The sequence below is a fragment of the Marmota flaviventris genome, chromosome 5 (assembly GCF_047511675.1).
Source record: "Marmota flaviventris isolate mMarFla1 chromosome 5, mMarFla1.hap1, whole genome shotgun sequence".
Lineage (NCBI taxonomy): Eukaryota > Metazoa > Chordata > Mammalia > Rodentia > Sciuridae > Marmota > Marmota flaviventris.
In genome coordinates this window covers 100,220,986-100,248,134 of record NC_092502.1, presented here as the reverse complement: position 1 = coordinate 100,248,134, position 27,149 = coordinate 100,220,986, and the positions used below count along the sequence as shown (strand labels likewise).

General features: G+C 37.9%; 2 protein-coding genes across 9 annotated transcripts in view; one reads left to right on the top strand and one right to left on the bottom strand.

Moving 5' to 3' along the window:
• Atg10 (autophagy related 10) overlaps positions 1-25,278 on the top strand; it is a 304,230-nt gene extending 278,952 nt beyond the window's left edge. For 3 of the 8 annotated variants that reach the window (XM_071612449.1, XM_027927557.2, XM_071612443.1), the window contains 3 exons: positions 6,354-6,451; positions 7,107-7,222; positions 7,571-12,360. In XM_071612449.1, coding sequence (XP_071468550.1) covers positions 6,354-6,451; positions 7,107-7,218 — 210 coding nt within the window. In that variant the 3' untranslated portion in view covers positions 7,219-7,222; positions 7,571-12,360. Of the gene's footprint in view, positions 1-6,353; positions 6,452-7,106; positions 7,223-7,549; positions 12,361-24,052 lie in introns of those variants that run through there. The other 5 variants (XM_071612445.1, XM_071612444.1, XM_071612448.1 and 2 more) reach the window with 5 other exon arrangements.
• Rps23 (ribosomal protein S23) lies at positions 25,105-27,104 on the bottom strand. The gene is made up of 4 exons (XM_027927561.2): positions 27,004-27,104; positions 26,421-26,580; positions 25,435-25,555; positions 25,105-25,297 (listed from the first exon to the last, which is right to left on the bottom strand). Exons 1-4 carry the CDS (start codon positions 27,005-27,007, stop codon positions 25,151-25,153), a joined length of 432 nt encoding a protein of 143 aa, XP_027783362.1. The 5' UTR covers positions 27,008-27,104; the 3' UTR covers positions 25,105-25,150.
• Positions 27,105-27,149: the final 45 nt, after the last annotated feature.

Sequence of the window (27,149 nt, the reverse complement as noted above, 5' to 3'; positions counted from 1 at the left end):
TACTTAGAGCCAGCCCTACCCTGGTCAGACTTCCCTGTGAATCAAGCCAGGTGGGAGGATATGAAAATAGTATTTCTAGCTAAGAAAGCTGAAGATTCCCTCTGATTCTAACTTGAAGTTCTGCAAACACTTTTCAAAATTTTTATTTGCCCCTGGTTGATTTCCAAAATCTGGAAAGTGTTTGTTTTTGACAATTTCATTCAGTTTTTTCTTTATTTTTGTGGAGAGGATGTGCTGAACTCTTCACTCTGCCCCAGCAGATAGTTCTCTCCTGTTATTATTTCTTTATAAATTTTTTTTCTTAAAAGCTTATGTATGTGGTAAAGAAAGAAATTGAAGACGATCTCAGAAGATGGAAAGATCTCCCATGCTCTTGGATAGGAAGAATTAATATTCTCAAAATAGCCATACTACCAAAAGTGTTATACAGATTTAATACAATTCCTGTTAAAATCCCAATGATATTCTCCATAGAACTAGGAAAAGCAATCATGAAATGCATTTGAAAAAATAAGAGACCCAGAATAGCCAAAGCAATACTTAGCAAGAAGAGTGAAACAGGAGGCATCATAATACCAGACATTAAACTATACTGCAGAGCCATAGTAACAAAGACTGCATGGTATTGTCACCAAAATACACATGTTGACCAATGGTACAAAATAGAAGACACAGAGACAAATCCACATAAATACAGCTATCTCATACTAGACAAAGACACCAAAAATACACTGGAGAAAAGATAGCCTATTCAAGAAATGGTGCTGGGGAAACTGGAAATTCATATGTAGCAAAATGAAATTAAACCTCTATCTCTCACCCAGCAAAAAATCAGCTCAAGGTGTATCAAAGATGTAGGCACTAGAACAGAGACCCTGTGCCTAACAGAAGAAAAAGTAGGCCCATATCTTCATCATTTTGGCTTAGGACCTGACTTCCTTAACAAGACTCCTAAAGTGCAGGAAGCGAAATGAAGAATCAATAAATGGGATAGATTCAAACAAAAAAGTTTCTTCTCAACAAAGGAAACAATCAATAACGTGAAGAGAGAGCCTACAGAATGGGAAAAAATCTTTACCACACACCTCAGATAGAGCACTAATGTCCAGGATATATAAAGAACTCAAAAAACTTAACACCAAAAAACCCAAATAACCCAATCAATAAATGGGCTAAGGAACTGAACAGATATGTCACAGAAGAAGAAATACAATTGATCAACAAACATGTGGAAAAATGTTCATCATCTCTAGCAATTAGAGAAATGCAAATCAAAACTAAGATTTCATCTCACTCCGGTCAGAATGGCAATTATCAAGAATACAAGCTATAATAAGTATTGACGAGGATGTGGGGGGAAAAGGCACACTCATACATTGCTGGTGGGACTGCAAATTGGTGCAGCCACTATGGAAAGCAGTATGGAGATACCTCAGAAAACTTGGAATGGAACCACCATTTGACCCAGCTATTACACTCCTGGGTTTATACCCAAAGAACTTAAAGTCGGCATACTACAGTGACAAAGCCACATCAATGTTTATTGAGCTCAATTCACAATAGCTAAACTATGGAACTATCCAAGATGCCCTTCAATAGATGAATGGATAAATAAAATGTGGTACATATCCACAATGGAATATTACTTATCCTTAAAGAAAAATGGAATTTGCAGGTAAATGGATGGAACTTGAGAATATCATGCAAAGTAAAATAAACCAATCCCAAAACACCAAAAGCCAAATGTTTTCTCTGATAAGTGGATGCTGATCCATAGTGAGGGAGGGGAGATAGGGAAGAATGAAGGAACTTTGGTTTGTGTAGAGGGCAGTGAAGGTAGGGTTTGGATGGGTAGGACAGTAGATGAGACAGACATTATTACTCTATAAACATGTATGATTCATCACCAGTATGACTCTGCACCATGTACAGCCAGAGGAATGAGAAATTGTGCTTCATTTATATACAGTATGTCAAAATGCATTCTACTGTAAAAAAAAGAGAGAGAAATTATGTTATGTGTGTGTGTGTGTGTGTGTGTATATATATAACAATTCCTACTTTAAGCTGATCAACATTTCATAGCTTGATCTTGTTTAACCAAAAGCATTTTACCAAAATGATATATTTTTATTTTAAAATCCAACTGAAGTTTAAACTTCCAATTATTAAAGACAGTTATTTTAATATATTCTATTTAATTACATAGACATGAGGTCTCAATGAAGTTAAGGATAGATGTACTATAAGGTTTTTAAGGTCTGATTTTACCATAAGACCATCTTCTTAATGGCTTTCATTTTTGTCTGTTGGATATGAAGGAGTTGGATAATAATAGCCAGTTAGGTTTTTGCTCTCTGTTAGGCACTGTTCATCATACTTGATCTCAGTGAAGGGTCACAATCTATGAGGCAGATATTGTGGTAGCCTCATTTATCAGATAAGAAAAAAGAAACATAAAATGCTTAACAAATTTTCCCTTAAACTCACAGTTACTAAGTGGTGGAATAGGACTTGGCCCCAAAGAGTCTTAACTACAGGCAGAGCTCAGGCATACTGTTACCTACTTGTTATATGGAATGGGCAAATGATAAGTTATAGAAGTAAAGTTCAGGTCTTCACTAAGCAGCATCAAGTGAGCAGAGATACAGTGTGATCTGATCCTAAGTCTGTTCTGAGAAAATGGCCTTCTGAACTGTGAATGTCTGTGTGCCTCTTGGGCATGTGTTATTTTTTTGAGGTCTTCAAAAGGTAGGCCCTACACCCGTAAACAAGAGGCAAGCAAGGTCTTGACTGTACATGAACCCATTCCTTATAAGAGTCACTAAGTTCCCAAGGAAACTCAATTGTGAGGGGTGATGATTCTTGAAGACCCTCTTAGGTGGGAGTTGTGTTTCCATCATATATAGGCCAGGAAGGGAAGACCTAGCCAGTGTTCCACATGACTCAAAGGAGCCTGAGAGCCCCAGTCTGGATCTTTAAGAACACAATATTACCATGTTCAGTATTCCCAAGTTTTTAGTAAAATCTTACTTGAACAGTCTGTTGTGCCTCAGCTGTGGGAAGCCAGATAAGAATGGTCAATGTTGGAGGAGTTTCCCTATGAGATCAATATGAAAGTGGCCATGCTAATCTCCAAGGGGAGTGAGGGAGAGTGGAGAGAGTGGAGGCTATATAATTAACATGGCTCTCCCCATTATAAGTGTTTCTGTCCAAGGCAATCATTGAGATCTAGGCTTTACTTTATCAAGAAGGTAATATGTCTTCATATCAGTATGATTGAGTTGCTATATGGGTTGCTATTCCTTCCACTAAAAACTGTATGAGTTATCCAAAATGAATTTAGACTACATTTATTTTTTCAGATCTCAACCCTCTAAACAGTATTTATTTTGGTCCAGAATAACTCTAAAGTTCTTTTGTATTTCCTTTGCTTATTTATTTATTTATTTATTTTTAATTTTTGGTACTGGAGATTGAACTCAGGGGCACTCAACCACTGAGCCACATTCCCAGCCCTATTTTGTATTTTTATTTAGAGACAGGGTCTCACTCAGTTGCTTAGTACCTCACCTTTTGCTGAGACTGGCTTTGAACACGTGATTCTCCTGCCTCAGCCTCCTGAGTTGCTGGGATTACAGGTGTGTTCCACCACACCTGGCTTCCTTTGCACATTTATTATGCTCACTTTCTTTTAGGGTCTTCTGGCCTCAACACTGTGTCCCCAGACCTCTGCACAGTTGGCTTTTTCTTGTCATTCTGATTTCTGTAAAAATATTACCTTGTCTTAGTCTGTTCAGGCTGCTACAACAAAAACATAAGAAAATGGGTGGTTTAAACAACATTTATTTTTCACAGTTGTATAGGCTAGGGAGTGTAAGATCATAGATGGTTGTCTTCTTGCTGGGTACTTTCACAACAAGAAGGGAGTGAAATGGGTCCATTTTTGAGAACATTCTTCCCATCAAAACCTAACCAAGACCCCACGTTCTAATACTAACTCCTTGGGAGTTAGGATTTCATCACCTGAATCTGGGTTGAGGGATATAAATATTTACCATTGCACATCTCTTCAGTAAGGCTTTCCTTTTCACCAAATCTAATATCACCTTGATCCCTCCAGAATTTTATTACCCTCTTAGGTTCTCCCATAGCACTTACTATCTGGATTATCTTGTGTATTTATCCATGTTTGTTGGCTGTCTCCTATACTGGAATCAGTTCCATGAGATCAGAGACTTTGCTTATCTCTATAACTATATTCAGAACTGTTCTTGGCAAACAGATAAAAGATGAATTTTATAATATATATAATTTATATTATATATAATATATATAAAATAGATATTAATTTAAGGCAGATAAGAGAAACCAGAATAAAACTGGACAGGAGACTTGCCATAGGCATAACTAACATCTGAACTGTGACCCCAGAGTCCAGTTAGGGCTGGGAATGTGAGATAGAAAAAGAGCTGGATGGAGGAGGCTGACCCTTAGCTGGAAAAATCAAGCTACTGGGCAGAGATGTTTAGAGGTGGTATTTGGGGAGAAAAAAATGCCAGGCCGGGCACACAGAATCATACAACAGTCTATTATTAATGGACAACTCTTCCCTCCACACAAACCCCCAAATCTCCACTCCCAATGTCACCAATACAAATGCAACTGGCTGTCCCAGTTCTTGCGAGTGAGTGTAGGCCCATGCATGCAGATGTGAATGCTTGGGGCTGAGGGTGGAGGCAGCAGGAACAACCACATGATTCTTCCCATGAGCAGATCTGAGTTTAGCTCTCAGCGAGTTGGCTAAGAGAAGTCAAGAGAAGCAGCTGGGCAGCCTCTAGTTCAAATACAGCTGTTGTATTTGGCTCACCTATGTTTTTAAAAATGTACCAGTATTTAAATATAGGAGGCTTTACATGAACTTTTGATCTTCTAGCATATTTTTTTAAATTTTTTATTTGTTTTAATTACTTATACATGACAGTAGAATGCACTTATATACTTTGATATATCATACATAGATGGGATATAATTTCTCATTTTTCTGAGTATACACATAGAATCATATTGGTCATATAGTCACATATATACATAAAGTAATAATGTCTTGTTTCATTCTTCTATCTTTCTTATCCCCATATCCCCTGCCTTCCCCTCCTTTCAGTTCCCTCTACCTAATCTAAGGTAACACTATTTTTTTTTTTTTTTTTGCATTACAATTCCTTGACAAATGAGGTCTGGCATGCTGGGCTCAATTTCCCACATGGCACTATCAGCTGGAGCAGAGTAGCAAGCATGGCCTTAGATGGCAGCACTCTCCAGTTGGTCCAAACTGTTGGTGGTAGTCCTTTTTGCTGTTGGTGTATTTAACTGTCATTCCCCCTTTGGGTCATCTGGCTGGACACCATAGCTATTTGAATTTGTGGTGTGTGCCACACTTTTTAATCCACAATGTAAAATTGATGAACTTATCATCAATAAACTTTTTGTGTGTTGATAATCTTTGTATAAGTTTACTTACAATATAGAAGCCTTCTAGGGCTTCCTATTGCTTACTAAACGATGGCCATCTCAAAACCAGCAGCATTCTAACCTATACCTTATATCCAATTATTCTTTTATAAAGGAAATGGAGTTATATCATATGAGATTTTACCATATAGGAACAGCCTGTAAGCTTGGGAGAAACCAAGGAAATAAACAGAAAAGAGAAATTGAGAGTAGGGGATGATTTTGATTCCTTTACCATTGACAGAGATGAGTGAAATGCATAGTCAAGATACTGGGCTTCCTGGACATCCCTGAAGACAAACTAAAAGAGAATTGCACTCCAAAAAGATAGATTAGCCAACAAACAGAGGAAACTGAAAAAAATCATCTATAGTTTGTAAATCCATGCGCCTCACTATTCTTGACAATACTCCTTTATCAATGAATTTTCATTCTCACCAACCTCTCACATTTGGATTATAAATTATATTTCAAAATAGGAAATCAACCTGTATGCTAATTCAGTAACTTGGAATTCAAGACAACCCTTCATTTTGAAGAAGTAAACCAGATTATCTACTGTAATTTTTTCATTTTTTTTGTTTCTTACATACATGACAATAGTGGAATGAATTACATTCATAATTATCCATTCACAGCACAATTTTTCATAACTCTGTACATAAAGTATGTTCATGCCAAATTATGCCATTATACATGAGCTCTCTTATTTTTTTTGCATTACAATTATTAATACACCTTTGTACCACAATTTATCGTATCTCTGTTTATATATAAGGTATACCGTAACTTTTTCAAAGTAACCCTCAGTGACAATTCTGGGCCAACTCTGGTTCTTACAGGAACATCCAATACTTGGGCAACCCTTTTTTGTACTTCATCCCTGCAAGACTAATGAATTCATGGCTCCTGTATTAAAGAATTCTCAGAAAATCAATAGGTAAGAAATACCCTTAAGATACATTGGCCCCTACTCTGATTTTAAAAGTGTAAATCTTTTCCTGTAACTCCAAAAGCTAGGCTAAAACAGAAATATGATAATAATGACTAAAACATTGATTTTTACTATATGCTAGGTGCTGTTATAAGAGCTTTAGAGATATTAACACATTGGACTTTTATAACATCCCTATGAACTAAGTGCCATTATATTACTCAGTTTATAGAGAAAGAAACTAAAACACAAAGGAATTTAAAGACTCTGCCAGGGTCATAAAGCTAGTTAAGTGGTGGAACTGGAATTTGAATCCAAAACATTTTTACCTCAAAACCATGCTCCTAATCACTGAAGTTCGTTGCCTTAATAAATGCTGTGAATTTCAGGTATAAATTTTGAGTCATCAAGGGGAGTCAGGAACCCCATTGCTTATCTTGTCCTTCAACTTCCTTAGTGAGGGATTCTAACATCCTCTATGGACTTCTAATTCTTGTCAAATAATGGGGCTGGCATTCAGAAATGCTGGAATTCCAGGTAGGCACTCCTCCTTAAAGAAAGCCTCATTTTTGTTCTTGTCAGTGACTAACTGCTTTTCCACCATTCATCCAAAAATGACAATGAAAATATTAATATTTTCCATATTTCTCTTGTTTCCTAGGAACATCAACTATATTACATCATGGCTGAGCATGGTAGGGCCGGTTGTTGGGCTCAATCTTCCTTTCAGTTATGCCATAGCAACTTCTCAGGATGAGTCAAATGCCCTTTGACAAGGTAAAAAGAAAAGCCTAGATTTCATGTTTTGCTGTTAGAAAGATTCTGGTGCTTCTCTTGCACTTAGATACATCCCTGCTATCTGGAAAGTTTGTTTTCATCTTTAATGGCTGAACACTTGTTCTTTAGTTCTCCAACAATACCCTACCCAGTTGTTTAGGAAGCATTTTACTTTCTTGAAGTAGCACTCAACCAGCTACAAGTGTAGACAATTTTATAATAGCACTGATATTCTTGAAATAATCATTTATTGCTCAGTCAACAGTGTGTTTTGTTGTTGTTGTTTTGTTTTTATTCTCTTGGTTTTTGTTTTGTTCTTGTTTTCAGATTCTTCTATTGATTTTACAGATTGTGGCATGAAGAGCATCAAGAGTTTACCTGACCAGCCCTGGTTTTAATGAGATCAAAACTGTGCAATATTCCACATTGCCAAGATTTGACATGGATTTTTTTTTTTTCCCCCAGGAAAAAAATGTCTGTGGCAACTCATATTTGATACACTGAATTTTTAGAAAAAAAACATGTCAAAGATACAAATCACTGTAAATAACAAAAAATGAATCTAGTTCAGTAATACTATAAATCCTGACATCATTGAGGCACTGACAAGTCATTTTTTTCTGGGCTAAGCACTTCACATTCCTTTTTCTGATATGGAGATTGATGGAGAAATATATTTATGCATTCATTTTAATATAATGTGATGAAAATTAAAGTACAGGATATATATGTTCCTGAAAACTAATTTTATAAACATAATAACCTTTACTAAATTATTCTCCCATAATCAAGTTCAGGAAAAATTAATTATTTCTAATTTATTCAGAGAGAGAGAGAGAAACAGATTAAAGAAAAAGCACAATATTTGGGGCAGCAGGAATTGAACTCAGGTGCACTCGACCAGTGAACCACATCCCCAGCCCTATTTTGTATTTTATTTAGAGACAGGGTCTCACTGAATTGCTTAGCACCTCACTATTGCTGAGGCTGGCTTTGAACTCATGATCCTCCTGCCTCAGCCTCCTGAGCCACTGGGATTACAGGCGTGCGCCACTGTACCCAGCCACAATCGTTTATTATAAGTGAAGTAATGTGCTTTAACAAGCAAAGTATGGTATAGATTAGAAGTTTTTTAAGACTATAGAAAATATTTAAACATTAAATTTTTTACCTATAGTAATAAAACAATATTCATTTTGTCCCTCCAATTCTCAAATCCATAATTGCTCTACTGCAGTAGGGAGTTTTTTGTGCAAATCTCCATATCCCTGAGACTTATTTTCTTCATCTTTTTAAGAAAATAAGCTAACTTGGAGGTTTCTGTGAGAACCACGTAAGATTATTAATGTATGAGAAAATATTGGAAAGTATTATACAAATATTCATCGAGTGTTCACCTTTCTTATAATTAATTGTTATTCACTCAGTTTATAAATAAGTTTTAACAGTAAGATATTAAGATAAACCTTGGGGTTGGGGATGGGTCTCAGTGGTAAAGCACTTGCCTAGCATGTGTGAGACCCTGGGTTCCATCCCCAGCAACACACACACACACACACAAATACACACACATATGCACACGCACACTCACAATGGTACATCATTGTTTGTTTGTTTATTTTTTAAACATTTTTTAGTTGTCAATGGATCTTTGTTTTGCTTATTTATATGTGGTGCTGAGGATCAAACCCACTGCCTCACACATGTTAGGCAAGCGCAACCCCCATTGTCTGTTTTAATTGCTTCTTTTGTTGGGGATTTTTTATTTGTTTGTTTTTCATTTTAATTTATTAGGCACTGAAATTAGGAGAAAAATTTGATTGGCCCTTGAGACAATCTAGATTAGTTTCTTTCAACAAACGATGTACTTTAGAATTATCTGAGGATGTTTTACAGTTACAAATGCTAGGGCCACCTTCTAAAACAGTCTCTCTGGGTGATTCTGATGGAAACCTGGATAACCTCTCCTACTTTTTTAAAATGTACTTTTATTGTGGCATTGATAGGTATTATTTTGCCTTACAATTTTATGCAAGGTGAACTTGCTTTCAAATGTTCATCTGGGCATCACAGATGCTCCTCAACTTACCACGAGGGTACATCCTGATAAACTCGTAATAAGTTGAAAATACCATAGGTCTAAAGTTCACCTAATTTGCTGAACATGATAGCTTAACACAAAGTCTGTTGTATAAAAAAAGTGTTGAATATCTCACAAACACACACAGCTAGGTATCATGTAGAGATGATTAGATGCTAAAACACAAAACACAATGTCCCTCCAACCCTGGCAACACAGTATCCTGTAGAATATTGGTTGTTTATCCAATAATCTCAAGTTTGACAGGAAAATGCAGCTCAATGCTGATGCTGAGCATCAATGAGAGAATATTGGAATGCAAATCACTAACCAAGGAAAATATCATGATTCAAAATTTAAAGTATGGTTTCTACTAAATGTGTGTCCCTTTCACACCATCATAAAGTCAAAAACTATAAGTCATGGGTTGTCTTACATGAATAATAAGAAAATTTAGGGGGCATTTATTCACCATGTGGCTGCTATAGTTTAAATATGGTTTGTCCCCTCTAAAATTCATGTTGAAATTTGACTCCCAATATAATGGTGTTTAGAAATGGTGAGACCTTTCAATAGTGGCTATGTTATCAAGAAGGACTGATGGATTTTTTGCAGAACTGGATTATTCTCATAGGAGTGGGTTGCTATAAAGCAGGTCAGCCACCTTTGTCCCCTCTGCTCTTCTGCACATGCTGATTTATCTTCTACTTTCTGTCATGAGTTGAAGCACCACAAAGCCTTTTCTAGATACAGCAGCCTGACCTTGGACTTCCCAGCCTCCAGAACCATGAGCCAAATGAATTTCTTTCCTTATAAATTACCCAGTTTCAAGTATTTTGTTATAGCAACATAAAGTGGACTAAGGTAGTAGCCTACTCGTATGGGTCAGAGATGGCTTTATGAAATAGGGAATCACTGTTAGAGTGAAGGGATTGTCTGCTGGTGATTCAAGAAAGACCATGACAGAACCCCTAATCCACATCTACAGGTTAAGGGCTGAACTCTCAGAAGGAGAGCAGAGGAGAGAAGGGGTTAATTCAAACTGTTAGAAAAGCTAAAAGTAAATTTTAAAATGCTGAGCTGCACATATTCATGCTAGAATAGGAGCCTGTTTATATGCTTGCTGGGCATTTTAGTATTTACCATTTAACATCTTTTCAACTCTGCAAGGGATTTTTTTTCCTCACTTTCCCTAATGTAAACACAGATTTCTCAGCAAGTCATTTCCCAAGCCATGCCATTTCTGGTGTGTAAAAAAAAAAAAAAAAAAAAAAAAAAAAAATATATATATATATATATATATATATATATATATATATATATGCCAAATTATGTACTTGTCTGGAAATACTAATTATCCTTTGGGCCAAGGTAGTTTTGTTTTAAATTAAAAACAAAACAAAACCTTTTTATTCTCTGATTGATGAAGACCTGAAACTTCATCAGAGGCAATACAAATTCTGAAGACTGCATATAGATTTTGGAGACTTCCTTCCCCAGATAGATCCATCTCCTTAGGCAACTTCATTTTCAGAAATGTTTTTTTTTAATTTCTTGATTGATAAAAATTTACCTTTTTTAAAATGCAGCTGTACTAACAGATTGTTACCCCATCAATAATTAAACATTAGAAGTGGGACGGCATGGGAAAATGGAGGAAATTTGGGCAAAAGGGAGGGAGAGTATGGAGGGTGCTTGGGGGCAGGAAAGATGGTGGAATGAGATGGTCATCATTACCCTAGGTACACATATGCTGCACATATGCTGTGTCCCTACATTGTGTACAACCAGAGAAATTCAAAGTTGTGCTGCAATTGTGTCAATAAATCAAAATGCATTCTGTTATCATATATGCCTAATTAAAATAAATTAATTAATTAGGAAATCTTTTGTTTCCTCAAAGAGACAAAATTCTTTCTCAGTGATAAAAGAATTTTTTCTCTCCATTTCCTCTCCAGCTAATATAACGCAAAGCACCTTCAGTGGAGAATAAGGCTGATTTTGTGTAGCTTTGGAAAATTTGCTTTGCGTTTTGAGTCCTCAGTTTCCTCATCTGTACATCGGGGAAAATCACTTACTTGTCCTTTGAGGCCTACTTGAACTGTTGGGTCTGCAGAAGTTCTGAGAACTAGACCCAGTCTGCTTAGCTGCTAACTGAGTGACTTGAGCCAATTTCCTTCATCTCCTTTGTTGTTGTTGTTGTTTTTGTTGTTTTTTACTATTTCTCTAAAATAAAGACCACATGTCTATCTTGCTTACCTGACAAGGGCATAGAGAAAATCAAATAATACATAAATCTGAATGTGTTTCATACTCAACACAATGCTACAGGGAATAAGCGTTGATAAAGGATAACATCCTTGCTCCTCCTGGTTCCTGACCAGAAATGCTTTCTTCTCCACATCTCTCCATGGGTTCCCAGCCTGGTCCATGTGTTCACCTTTTCCACATGAAAAACCAGCCTCTACCTCAGAGCAAAGCCTGTCCAAGGAAGGGACATGACCTTTGTCCTTGGAAAGACCCACAGAGCACTCCTAGGCACATTCCCACCCTGCTGAGTTGTTTATCTACAAATAACAGGAGAGATCTGCTATGCCAGGTGTCCCTGACTGACTCAGGCTAGGTGGGGATCCATAGCAACCCCCTAGCAGCCACCAATCAGCATGAGACAGGGAAATACCTGGGTTGCCAGATGACCCTCCCAGTAGTTTATGGTAGTTGATAACATGTTGGGAAACCATGTAGTTCAGCACAAACACCCCTCATGGCCTAAACCAATCAGTTCAAACGAAACCCCCTCTTGTAGTAACCAATCACCTTTACCCAACTTGTTCCCGCCAGTGAATGTGCTAATCATGTTTTAGAGTTGTTATTTGATTTTCCCGCGGTGTGTGATGATTTGCTAAGAGATGCTATGACGTATGTGGGGGTCCCTGCCTTCTCCAAAGAATGTATAAAACTGCTGCAAACCCTGGGCTCGGGGCCTCTGAGCTTCACCAGTTGCTGTGTGTGTGCAGAGGACCGAGGTAGCTTGCAATAAACACCTCTTTGCTGCTTACATCGATCTTGGGTCTCTGGTGGTCTTTTGGGGGTCCCGAATTCGAGCATAACACACAAAGCCATCTTGGACACCACAGCAGCCTCCACTGATAGTTCTCTTCATTGCTCACAGCACTTCGTCATTAGAAGCTGTTACTCATTTCTCCTTTTCTCTGATCTCCCTCTGGCTTGTGGTGGATAGTAGTCAATTTAAGACAACCACTGTTTTTGGTGTGCTCTGCGCATGTGCAGAAGAATGGCCTCTCTGAGTGGATTCGGAAAGGTAGGTCCTGGGAAGGAGTTGGAGAGCACTTTGACCAGCAGAAGGAGCACAGATGGATCACAGATGATCCGTGTGGATCAGTGAGTACTAGGCAGTTAAAAAAACAAAATTACCCCCTCCTCCCAACAAAAAGCTGACTAAAATTAAGAGAAAAAAAGACCAAAACTGTTTTTTTTAATATACATTTCTCTCATGATAGGTTTGTTTTTATTCATACCCCTGGAAATGGAGTTCTGCATTGTTCAAAACCAGTCCTTATGTTAATCAGAGAGCTGATCCTGTGAAGTTTTAAATTTAGGAATAAAGTTTGATCAAAGTATTGCATCTGAATCATATAAAATCTCTTAGGGATATTTATCAAGCTCCTGTTATATGCTAAGCCCTAAGTGGGGTTCCAGGGATAGCAGCTGAGGGACATAACCCTGGCTCGTGCACAGTCTAGGGCCTGGGGTTGTGGCTTAATGGTAGAGCAGTTGCCTAGCACATGGGAGGCACTAGGTTTGATCCTCAGCACCACATAAAAATAAATAAATAGATATAATAAAGGTGGTGTGTCCATCTACAACTCAAAAAAAAAAAAAAAAGCCCAGTCCAGTGGGGGAGATGACAAGAAAGAGATTCAAGGATAGGGTGCCTGCTATGACCCAGGTGTGGGAAACTGTGCAACTGTGCCAAGGAATGCTTTGCAGAAAAAGGATGAGTGGACTCTTGAAGCACTTAGGAGGCAGTAAGGTTGAGAGTAGAGGAAAACCCTCAAAGGTAAACATGGGGAATGAAGAATGAAGCTGGCTGGCAGTTCTGGGGTCAGCTCTGGGAAGGCCTTCCTGCCACTCTGAGAATTTGTACATGGCCTAAAGACCACAAAGAGCCATTTAGGGAATTTGAATAGACAAGTTAAAGTATAACATTTTTATTTTAGAAAAACCTGTATTTTAAAAATACTGCTGCATGTAATGAACTAATCATACATAGATTCATCAGTTTGTTTTGCAACACTATACTGGCCACATGACTTAGAAGACAAAGAAGCACAGGACGGGTTGGGTGTATGGCAAGGACACTTTTCAGTTTTTATCCAGTTCCTTTCAAAAGAAAACCAGTATATGTCCTGAAATCCTTGAGTCCTAGCTCACTCTGTTACCTGAAGTCACTTCACCTGAGCCTCTGTTTTCTTATGTATTAAATGTAAGGAGGCATATTAGATAGGGAAACTCAGTTTGTTAGTTTATGACCAGTATTTTTCTAATGAAGAATACATAAAAAAGAAAATATCAAAGTTTATTGCACAGAGTATTTTGTTTTTTTTTTGAAACTTGATTTCAACCACAGTCATTCATAACTCGATGGGACTATGTTCTGAGAAATACAAACCTAGGGGCTGGGGTTGTGGCTCAGTGGTAGAGTGCTCACCTAGCACACATGAGGCAGGCATTGGGTTCAAACCTCAGCACCACATAAAAATAAAACAAAGATATTATATCCACTCACAATTAAAAAACAAATATTAAAAAAAAAGAAACACGAACCTAGATGGTGTAGCCCCCTATACCTCTATGCTATATGGTACATTATGGTACATACTGTCATATATTGATCTGTTGTGGACCAAAATGTCATTATGAAGCTTAACTGTATGTGCATGTGTGCACACATAGTCTGATACCACACATGAAATCTATCTGCATCTCTGTGGATGTGCATGCATGTGAGTGTGTCAGGGGGGAGTGCTGGATTGTGATATTGACTGAACTTCTAGCTCCAAGTAAGAAAGTGAGAAACTGATGTGACTCCAATTTTTGAAAATAAATAAATAACAGAAGATTCTACCTCAAGGCCTGTCCTAAGGAAGGGGAGTGACCTTTGTCCTTGGAAAAACCCACAGAGCCTTTCTAGGCACATACCTACCCTGCTGAGTTGTTTGTCTGCAAATAACAGGAGAGATCTGCAGCGCCAGGTGTCCCTAACTCAGTTAGGCTAGGTGAGGACCCATAGCAACCCCTTAGCAACCACCAATCAGCATGAGACAGGGAAAATACCTGGGATGCCAGATGACCCCCAGTAGTTTATGGTGGTTGATAACATGTTGGGAAATCATGTAGTTTAGCACGTACACCCCTCGTGGCTTAAACTAATCAATTCAAAGGAATCCCCCTCTAGTACTAACCAATCACCCCTACCCAACTTGTTCCTGCCAGTAAATGTGCTAATCAATGTTAAGAGTTGTTGTTTGATTTTCCCACGGTATAGAATGATTTGCTGTCTGATGTTGTGACACATAGAGTATCCCCCCAAAACCTATAAAATCTCATTGAACAAAGGACCAGGACTCAATCCCTGGGACCACTGTGTCGGACACGGTTGTGAGTCCAGGCTTGAGCTTGCAATAAAGACTCTTGTGTGATTGCATCGGATTCGGCTCCTGGAGGTCTATTGGGGTCCCACAAATCTGGCATTACAAAATATCTAATTTTTTTAAATATTTATTTATTCTTTTTTAGTTCTCGGCGGACATAACATCTTTGTTTGTATGTGGTGCTGAGGATTGAACCAGGGCCGCACGCATGCCAGGCAAGCGTGCTACCACTTGAGCCACATCCCCAGCCCCAAGATCTAAAATTAATGGATAAATAAGCTACTTTCCAATTCTAAGATTCCATGACTCCCTCTTTAAACTCCTGACCAGCAAATTACTAAGGGTTTTTCTAGAAGGAGCTAGAAGTGTTTAACTATTCTTGTGCTCCTGGCACTGGGCTACTTTCATAGGCATAGAGATCTCTAAGGTACTCCTCAATGCTTTTGTAGAGATTGTGTATAAAAGTATTTTTACATTCTTTTTACCTTTGGTAGTGTTCTTTAAAGCTACTGAAAGCAACCATGATGGCAAGCCTTTGCTTTAACATTTGTGTTGTCAGTGGCGACATCTAGTGGTCTGTTGCAAGTATCTTGTATTCTAGATGTTTATTGTTGAAAGGGATTTTAGAGATCACTAAGTTCCAGTTTCTAAATTATTAAAAATGAACTAATAACTCACATATATTTTTCCATTCAAATAATTACACATGATGATAAATAAAACATAACTTTGTGGTGCTTTCTTGGATTACTTAGAAACATTTTAAATATCTAGAACTCAATATTTATGAGGCAGATAAGTTAACAGATCATAATTCAGTAAGTCTACAGTTTTGGGTGCATAATTATTTAAAGGTGTACAGGCATTTTCATGATTCCTGGTACTTAATTGTGCTCAATAAATCCTTGTCGAATGTTTGAATATGTAGGTGATCACTGAGCCCAGGGGAAGAATCCTAGGGATGTGGGACTTAAAGGAATGAAAGGAATCTGGTTAGAGACTAGAAGGCCAAGAATATTTAAGTTGGGGGTAATGGCAGACTGAGAAGGGAACCATGAGTAGGATCCAATAGGGCCTTCTTGAAGGGTTTTAACTATAAAGGAGACTAGGAGGAGATGTTATTAGAGAACTCATTTGGAACTGGTATATTGGGTGGATTATAAGGCAAAGAAACTGGAAAAAGGTCAGGCCATGCCAAAGTGGATAGTTCCTATCACAGAATGGTGACAGAGGAAAAAAAGAAATATTAGACATTTTGAAGTTGGAACTTGACACTCAAAGGTGTGGAGTACCATGTTCTGGTCCTTGAAATATGGAGAGAAAGGGAAGACCCTTTTCATTTTTTAGATCTAAACTGGTAGTTTGCTCAGGCATAGACTGGCTCCACAGTCCCCTTTCTTTAGATATCAGGAACTGAACTTGCTTCCTTATTTTGGGAAGTGCCACCTGTCCTATCCTCTGAGATGATTTCTTTCTTCCAACACCAGAAGTGGAGTGAGATGTAGTCTATACAACCTCCTCCTCCAATAGGTTCAGGTAAAGAATAACCAGGCCTTTTCTGCTTACCCATGGGGAAGATGGCTAAATTAAATATACTTCATAGCAGTTAAAGGGTAATAAATTCCAATTTCCATGCATCAAAATGGGCAGGTGAATTAAAACAAAAAAATAAAATTAGATATCAACTACATGCTGTGGTTTGAATGTGTCTCCCCACAAATATATATACAGTGGAAGCTTAATCTCCAGCCTTAAGAAGTGAGACCTTTAAGAGATGAGTAGTCTCGAGAGAGCTCTGCCCTCACGAGTGGATTAGTGCTGTCATCTTGGGAGAGGGCTTTTTTATAAAAAGATGAGTTTGGCCTGCTTTTGCTCACTTGCTCTCTCCCATGTGATGCTTTCCATCATGTTTTGATGCAACAAGAAGGCCCTCACCATATGATGACATTGGACTTCCAGCTTCCAGAACCATAAACCTCTAAATTTCTGTTCATGATAAATTACCCACTATGTGGTATTCTGTTACAGCAGCACAAAACTCACTAAGATACTATGTGTGCAACTTGAAATTATTTATACACAAAATGTACTAATACTGCATGTTTTCTACATGCATATATACCATATTTGTGTAAAAAATATATAAAGTGGTCTGAAGAAAGCCCTCCAAACTTGTAACAGTGATTACCTCTGAGAGTAGAGAGTGGGAAGTTGGATTGGAAGTGATCAAAGACAATTTAAGGCTGGATACGATGGTGCAAGTCTTAATCCCAGCAACTCTGGAGTCAAAGACAGGGGAATTGCAATTGTAGGCCAGCCTCAGCAACTTAATGAGGACCTAAGCAACTTAGCAAGACCCTATTTCAAAATGTAAAACAAAAAGGGCTGGGAGTGTAGCCTGGTGACAAAGTACCCCTGGGTTCAAGCCCCAGTACAAAGAAAAGAAAGAAAAAAAAAAAAGGATAACTGCAGTTAAAATTTTAATGTATTTTTTGTGCTAGTTTAAATATTAAATTAAGATCATTCTATGTATGGTTTTATATCCTGATTTTTTCCCATTTAACATAATATCTGGAACATTTACCACATCATCCAATGTTGTTTGAAAATCTAATTTAAAATGACAAGGATTTCTTCAATATCAGAATGTACAAAATAACTCTCCTATTTGACATTTGTTTGTTCTTAATTCTCACTGTTCGCTTAACACTTTCTGCATGGTCAAAGGCATTCTAGGGATATGGTGATCATGGGGACAGACAGAACCCCTTCCCCCAGGGCTATGAGAATGTAACTCACTGAAAATTGTGTGCAGAACCAAGTACTTCCATTTTTGTTTAAGTTACATGGTTACTAAGGAAATTAACAAATCCAAGGATATGGAATCATGTTGCTATATCGTTCATCAGTAAGGCTATGCCAGTTTATTTTCCTAACAGTCTTTTACCATTTCCCTAAATCTTGGAAAAATTTTTTCTTTGCTTTTATTACTAAATGAACATTTTTCTCATCTTGCTAAAATTTGCGTGGATTCTTGATTGTTTCTTTCCAACATGTTGTATTTCTCAGCGTGCTAGGTTCAGTTTTCTGTTTTTTTGGTGTCACTTGAATGTCCCCACATCTCCATTTTGCTCAAATCAGACCTGATGGTTCATGTAACTGGTTCTAGTATAACCAGGGTGTTGTGGCACTTAATTAGAATTTGTATGCAATTTTCCAAAATTATTATGAAATATTTCAAACACTCATAAAAATAGAAAAAAATAGTACAATGAACCCTTACATTCCTATAATTGGGAGTCAATGACAAGATTTTGTCACATTTGTTCATTTAACCCTTTTCTTATTGCTTTATTTCCTCAAATACTTTAAAGCAAATCATAGGCATTTGTGGAAGCCAATGAGCCAGTCACCAGCTGATCCTGGGCTGTTGGCAAAAGACAAGCCTGGGAAATATTCCTTGCCAAAACGCAAGGATATGTGAACAGCTTTGACACTTGGCTCTGACACCAAGTTTTCAGATATTCCAGTACAACAGGCTTCCTGGGTGCAGTAGGACAGCCACAGGATGTTGCTAACACTGTAACTTTATAGTGCACAGAGAAACCTCTTGATAACTCACAAGCCTTGAACAATTTGCAGAGCTTCTGTAGTTAAACTTCCTGATCATGAGACCCTATACAATAAACATGTGGAGCTAGTTATGGGTCACTGTCCTTGTTTTACCTGGTCCCAGTTTTACTTAAAATGTCTCTGTTTTTCTTAATCTTCCATTGACCCTCCTTGTGATCTTTTGCTGTTGCTGTGCAGGTCATGGCAGGCATTATGTCATTATGTCATAGGTCCAGACTGAACATTTGATTTGCTCTGTTCATCAATTTTTTATTCCATTTTTGGATGTTGAAAGCAACTTTGGGTTTTTGTCCTCTGCTTTTATTCCTGAGGGTGAAATTTATACCCTTTCTGATGCTACATTTACCAGTGGGGTCTTCAGGCAACTTTAAGATGATCATAATTAGTACAAAGCAGGATGGAAATGTGCATTTGCAGACTCTGTGGACTGTATCATTGCTGTGGTTCGATATGGTTTGTCCCCCAGAGGTTCTTGTGCTGGATAGTTGGTTCCCAGTGTGGTAGTATTGAGGTGGTGGAAACTTTAAGCCACGAAGCCTAGTGGGAAGTAATTATGTCATAGGTATTGTGTGTAGTGGGGACTCAACCACTCCCAGAACTGTAGTTCCAAAAGCAGGTAGAGGGCCTCAAGGCATTCGTGGGATTCTGAAGACTATAGGTTCTTTACAAACTTGCAGGAAGGATTCAAGCATGTCACACAGAACAACAAGCATGAGTTTATTTGGGGAGATGAGATAAGAGAGGGAAGTATACAGTGTAGGCCAGGATGGCCCAGATTATCTCCATAAGGAATAGTGCATTTTTCATGGTGTGGGAGGGAAGATACTTGTTAAGGGGTTTGAAACTAGCTGAATTTAGAAGTCCAATCTCCTCTGAAATGGCGAAAACTTCAAAGTCTCATTCTCTTTTAATGTAGTAGGGAAGACTCTATCAACTAGGGAGCTAAATCCTTTGAATCCTGTTTTTGAGTCCTGGAACCTTTGATCGGTATAAAGGTCATAAAAGTACCCCACTTCAGGGTAACTTGTGTTCTTATTGGCAGGGAGAAATCTTTGGGCCTTCATTTCTCCTGCAGATAACATGTTGTTTGCTGAAAATGTGGCACATCCTATTGACTTAGGACATGACAGGGCCACAGGTAGATTGCTTTTTAAAAGAAAGTCTGTGGGGGTCAGCAAATAGGCCCAGTCTATTAGCCCCTTAACCTTATGTTCCCACTGCTCACTTCTGTTACTTATCAATGGGGCCTCTGCCTTTATGAATGGATTAATGCTATCTCATGGGGAGTGGTTCAGGACTCTTGAGACTGCTTTAGTTCCTGCAGAATGGGTTGCTATAAGTGAGCCTTGCAACTCCCTAAATCTCTCTTTTGCATTCACTCCTACCATTGTTTTGCTATCCAGCACGAGGCCCTTGCCAGAGGTGAGCAGATGCCAGTATCATGCTCTCAAATCTCCAGAATTGTGTGCTAAATAAACCACATTTCTTTATAAATTACCCAACCTCAGGTATTTTGTCATAGCAGTGAAAATCAGGCTAAGACAATCCACAGAATCTCACCATATTGGGGATATTTCTTAAACAATGTCAAACCATAGATAACTTCCCTTGATTGTTTTCATCTGTGATTAAAATGGAAAATTATAAATCTGCTCACTGTTGTACAGATTCAAAACATAAGCTGATTTCTTGGGTAGGATCCCCTCTGAAAAATAAAAAAAAATGTTGTGTGTTTATACATAACACCAAGTTATCAGAAAAATTCTGCATACAGTTTCAGAAGGTCCCTAGATCCTTAAAAATCCATCTATGGAACCAAGCCTAGATCAAGAATCCTAGCCAAATGAGTTCCAATTCACAATAGCTTTCTTTCAGTATTTAACACACAGAGACACACACATATACACCATGGGCAAGAGGAAGAGAGTTTAGTGATAGGGGGAGATGCACCTATTATAAACATAATGTATAAAATGCAGAAAGAACAAAATCAATTATTAGGTACTGGATGTAAGAACCTAAAGATATTTATAACCTGTTAGGAACCTGAGGAAAGGGAAAGTAGTCATTCTTGTGTGTGCATGCATGTGTCTCATGGGCGTGCACGCGCATACACACACACAAAGAACAACCCAAAGCTGTCAAACTATTTAGGAAAAAAATCTTTATTATAAATGAATTCATAAAGCTGTTGGAGAAAAAAAGATGATGAAACAATCTGTTTCATGTCTGTTTCCAAAGCAAGTGTTAATGGACAAAACATGTTTCAACAAGTGACAGTTCTAACTATCCTCAGTTGTGACTGAAATAAAGCTTTAAAACATGGCTTACCCTGTTCACTATTTTACAGACTTAAACATTAGCTGGCTGCTAAAAGAGGTAAAGCAGCACCATAATATATTAATTAGCATATGAATTTTGAAAATTTGGGCATGCTGCCTCTATCCTACACTTTTAACTCAGCCAAATATCATATATCCCCCCATGATGTTTATAATTAACCACAGTGAGTTTTGGAAAGGTAGCTTTAAATAACGGCAATTCCTCCTTCACTGGGAATAGATTAGAAAACAGAATCATGTCCATATCTTATTGCCACAAATAGATTAAGTAGTAAAGCACCTGTCCACAGTGCTGGTACTCCACTAGATGATCCCAAGGGTTTGGTTCTCTTTGGCATCGCCTTGTCTGGGAAGCAGAATGCATTGGAGGAAGGGATTTGAGATGGTGCTCATGCTGGCTGAATGAGGGATATGTGTTTTTAAAGATACACATTACATATTAAAGGCTTAAGAGACTTTCTGAATGAGGTGGTGACTATGTGTGCATGTTTGGAAATACTGGTTATCTGTTGTTTCCTCCAAATGTATCCACTCTAAAAAAATTATTTTCTCCTATCAGACAACCAGTTTATGATTACAAACATTTAACTGTCAAAAGTTTACATGCTTTGTTCTAGAGTTCCTGTGGTGACATTACCATGGCAATTAATAAGCTTAAAAATCCACTTTTCTTGCTCATAAACTCACAAAGCATCACTTTACCAAGTAAGAAAAGGGATTGTGCTAGAAACCAGAAACGTTTAGCAAAACCTGGAAGATAATCTTCCCAACTACATTTTCAGAATTATGTAAATTAATAGTTGAAGGATGTATTCAAACAAATTTTACAGGTTTAAATACAGATTATATATATAGTTGTTAGTTAAAATATTATGGTAATATGGTAATTTATGATCTTGGTTTCTTTTCTTGACTTTGTACAAAGCCAATAAAGAAACGTTACCTACTTCGGCAACCTTCAAACATATTCAGGAATATTATATACAACATGACCAGTGTGATCAAATCCTGCAACTAAACATTTTTTCAAGAATGAAATACAGGAATTTAATATACACATTCATACTCGTATATATGTCAAATTAGAAATGTCTCTCAGCTGTGTCAAAAAATAAAAGAAAAAAGCCACATATATCTGAAACATTGTGTAATGGCATTTCAATTTTTTTCCAGAACATCACTAACTGAAGCATTTCAATACTTCCATATAAACACACCTATAAAAAATTACTAATCACATTATAACACCATTCTTCCCTTCACAAGACACAAAACAGAAGCTTATATGCCTGAGTTGACTACTATTAAGTAGCTACTGTTAAGGCAGTGTTTATTGTTTTGCAATAGGATGACATTCTGACTGGAACAATTTCAGTTAGAGAACAAACTATTGTTCTGATCTCAGCTATCCTGATTATTTGGGCGATTAATTTTAAAATCTTAAGAGCTACCTTCTTTGGGCTTCTAATTTGTAAGATGAGGTGGCTGGATAAGATCAATGGTTCCTACAAGTGGGGAAAATCAGGGGATTGCTACCTAAGAATTACCTGAGTTTGTCAGAAGACAGATTCTCCTTAGAGCACCTTCAAGATAGATTGTTTTCCCAGAAAATTGGTATTTGTCATCTAACACAAATGGCTTACGGAATTCTATGTTCCCTGGATCTGAGAACCTTAGGACTAAGTGATCTCCGAGTTCTTTCTGCTCTAAAAATTTCTTATTTATCTGAACTTTGCTGGGCAAACAGAACTAATACAGATTAACTACCTGTTCACAACTTATATGTATAGGAACAAATTATATAACACACACACATATACACACACAATAAACGTTGCAAAAATTGTGCCACTCAGCTTTCCCAAATGATAACATCTTTCATAACCAGAAAATATTCACAATCAGAAAATTGATATCAATGCAACACTACTAAGTAGACTTTTACTTAGAGTTCATCAATTTTTAAATACTTTTATTTATTTTGGTGTGTAGTACTATGAAATTTCATCACAAGCATTGATTTCTGTAAACTCCAAATAAACTCCCTTGCCTGACCCTGTCTCCCCCCACCCTTTTTGGTTTTGGGTATGGAGGACTGAACCCAAGGGCTTCAACCACTGAGCCACATCCCCCATGCTTTTATTGTTTTGTAACAAGTTTGTTCCTTTTTATGGCTAAATAGTATTTAACTTATGGTATACCAGTTCAACTGCTAACTGAAGGATACTGAAGTTGTTCCCACTTCTTGGCTATCACAAATAAAGCTGCCATAAACATTTGTGCACAGGATACCGTATGTGCATATATTTTAACTTGTGTGATAACTACTCAGGAGTACAATGGCCAATGACTGGTTCATGGTAAATATGCTCAACTTCATGTGAAACTGCCCAACTTTTCTGAAGTGACTGTATTACTTTTTATTTCCTTCAAAAATGAGATCCAGTTACCCCACATTCTAATACTTGGTTCTGTATTTTTAATTTTAGCCCTTTTGATAGGTGTATAGTGATATACACCTATCATGTATATATTTCATTGGGGTTTTAATTTTCGTTTTCTGGATAAGCTTATCTTTCCATGTTTATCTCTTTTGAGAAGAGATCTTTTGTAATGGGATTGTTTCATTACTTTTGAATTGACGAAAGTTCTTATTACTATTGAATGTGATTAGAAGATATTCTAATTTAAAGTTTCGTGATTTACATTCAGATATGTGATCCATTTTGAGTTACTTTTTCTATGTATGAAGTGTAGGTTGAGAGTTTTATTGTTTCCAAAATCAAAGTTTGCATCATTTATTGAAAAGACTATCCTTCCTTCATTGGTTTTGTTTAAAAACAAAATCAATTAAACATACTTTTGTATACCTATTTTGGACTTTCTATTTCATTTATCTGGTCTCACGCCTCTTCCAGTTTTTATTACTAGAGCTATAAATAAAACTTTAAAATCAGGTCTGTGATTGTTTCACTTTCATTTTAACAACCTTAGTTTCTTTTCCATATAAATTTTAGAATGTTTTCCTATATGAAGAAAGCTGCTTGGCTTTTGCTTAAATTTTTTGTCCCTGTTAAGTACCTCATTCCTCTCACCCTAGGCCCAAGCTTCCTGTTGAAGAAGTGCCTTGTCACCAGGTGGTGGAGGGGCTACTGGGGCAGCAGAAGCAGAATTAAAGGGCAGTTTCAGAAGCTTTTGGGTTTGAAAGACCTATGTGGAAAAAGTCACACAAAGGTCAGCCATTGGTAATCCTTTAGCCAATACTGCCACTTTACCATGGGTCAAGAATCACTCTGGGGGAAGAAACCAAGACAGCTAGATTTTTTGTCCTTGTGCAAATACAGAATTTTTGATCAGGACAAGCACAAATATGCTGAGGCACCCTGTTGTCAGCAAGGTCAAAAATGGAAGATAACAATGAGTTGGGGAATCCATGCTGGGAGGATAGACAGAAACATACAGGATTTCCTATGCCTCCATAAGCTGCCTGATCTTGTTACCATGAGAGATCAAATTTATCCAAAGATCCTAAACATAACCCAAGGCTTAAGCAATGATCAAACAAATTAACCAACCACATTTATTAATGCAGTCAACAGGAGTCTTTTAGATCACTAATGTAATCTAGAAGGCTAACAGCCATGCCCTTTAAGGAAATTTCAAAAACAAAAATTTTGACAGAAGTTCCATGTACTCAACACTCACCTTCAATAGTTATGGAAAGGACACCCAAAAGACCAATTATGTGGCTTATGAGTCTTGCTTGTTCTTTGATAACCTTTCCCTCTATGCCTCAATTTGCCTGGCAGGTACTTCCATCAACTAAATCATTCCCACTTACACAGAATAACATAGATACGCAACAGAACAGGAAGCAACTTAGAATACCCATGGATCCCTGCTCAATGAACCCTGAGAACCGCTAAAATAGAATCTAGAAATTCAATCAGTTTAAAAAAGTACTCTAGAGTAAAAACTGTACATTTATTATAGGCTTAAGTAATTTCCTTTAATCCATGGAGAAAGGGAACCTGTTCTAGGTTACTAATCCCACTAACAAATGCTCAAATAATCATTCTTCCATTTCCTAAAACTGGTAAAGCACACAATGTAACTTGTGGTAGTAAGAGGGAGAAAATAAAATACAAAACATTTCTGGAATATGAAAATTTATTACTATTGTTTTCATCAGCAAAATTTATGATCTTGGTCTTTCCTTCTTGCCTTTGTATAGGGCCAAAAGGGAGACATTGGCTACTTTAACAACCTTGAAGCGGACTCCAGGAATGTCACCAACAGCATGACCTTTTCGACCAAATCCAGCAACTAGAACTTCATCATTTTCCTGAAAATAAATGAATAAGTTTACTTCTGATGTCAATGACAATCACAAAAGAAAACTCTCATTCATTAGATAAAAAATGGGGGAGCCCATCTCCAAAACAGAAACCAAAAACAATTAAACTTATTTGAAACACTCACCTCAATAAAGTTCAGGCAACCATCATTGGGTACAAAAGCAGTGATTTTCTTGCCATTCTTGATCAGCTGGACCCTGACACACTTCCTGATGGCAGAATTTGGCTGTTTGGCTTCAACCCCTCTAAAATAAATAGTATGATAGAGTTAACTTTCTCCCGCTTTGGCAGTACTGGAGACTGGACCCAGGGGTGCTCTTCAACTGAGTCACATCCCCAAGCCTTTGATTTTTGGGATAGGGTCTCCCTAAGTTGCCAAGACTAGCCTCCAGTTTGTAACACTCCTGCCTCACAAGATTACAGGAGCTTGCTATCATGCCCCACTGAATGAACTGGCTTTTTGAAAAGTTACACATACAGTAAATACAGAACTAATCAGATTGTTTCATCTTTCCAATCCAGTCTAAATCCCTCAAATCCTGTAATTCCAAACAAGTTTTTTCTCAATCTTTTCACAGCATAAAAGGAAAAGCTGTAGTCCCTTCACAGTTGTAAAGATAATTAAAGAATTAGAGCTAGAAAGTCTCGCTTCAAATTATAACTATCACTAAATGTGACAATATAAAAAAAAAAATCAACAATTAAAAAGTTAAAACCAAATACCGGCAAATCCACATGGCTCAATCTTTGCTGTATTTCCTCAGACAAGTCACTTCTATTTATCTTAGTTTTCTCAAGTAGAAGAATTATTTGATTACAATGATTGCCCACTTAATGGGTATCATTTCCTTGTAAAAGTTTCCACACAAAAGTGTTAATTTATGTCCCCCATTTGTATCCTAACTCCTCCCAGACCAACGCTGGAATTAAAATCTTTTGTATTTAACACCCAAGCATTATGTTACCAACTTCAAAATTCCCCCTAAATGCCCCAACATGGCTACGTCAAAACCTAGAATCTTACTGCAGCTTTTTAAGACAATTCAACTAACGTACTTCTTTCTAGGGCGCAGAGTACAAGACTTAAAAGGAGCAACAGACTACACGTACACTTTTTCCAGCACAATTCCCTTTGCATGGGAAGCACCTCCAAAAGGGTTGGCCTTCAGGGCTGTGCCCAAATGGGCCTTCTTGTATTGTTTATCATGCCACTTTTGGTCCCGTCGGTGACTACGGAGCTTCCTGGCAGTACGAAGACCGCGACACTTGCCTAAAAATAAAAATCATTGTAATTCCTCCGCAAAACTACGACCACGTCGTTTTGTACACCTTGGCCCCTTAACCCTCGCAGCATGTATCTTAGTCCCAGGGTCCATTCGACCTCAAAGTTCTCACGAACCAACTAAGGAGAGGACAAAGGAGCAACAGTGGGTGCATTTTTCCAAAAAGTGAGGCCTCGCGGTAATGCTCAGGGAGTAGCGTCAGCTACCCTGGATAACGCGAGCTCGGCGGCGCTTCGCCCGCATGGGCTTCTTCCGCGCCGGACCATGTGCCTGCGCAAACCGCGCTTCCCTGCCTCCCCGTTAGGCCTCCCCATTGGAACCCTATTCCTAGCTCTATCCCCCTGCGCCTGCCCGCTCCCAGACCCCAGATCCCGCTTGCGGGCCCTTTAGCCTAGCCACGCAAAGCTCACCCATCTTGTCGATGCCACGGGCCCGAGCGAAAGAGAGAAGCGACACAGGAAGGAGCCACAAACCACCGCGAGCAAGCCCCGCCCAATCAAGGACCCCACGCGGTGTCTATGCGGCGCCAGTCCCGAGGTCGGCGCCTCATTTGAAA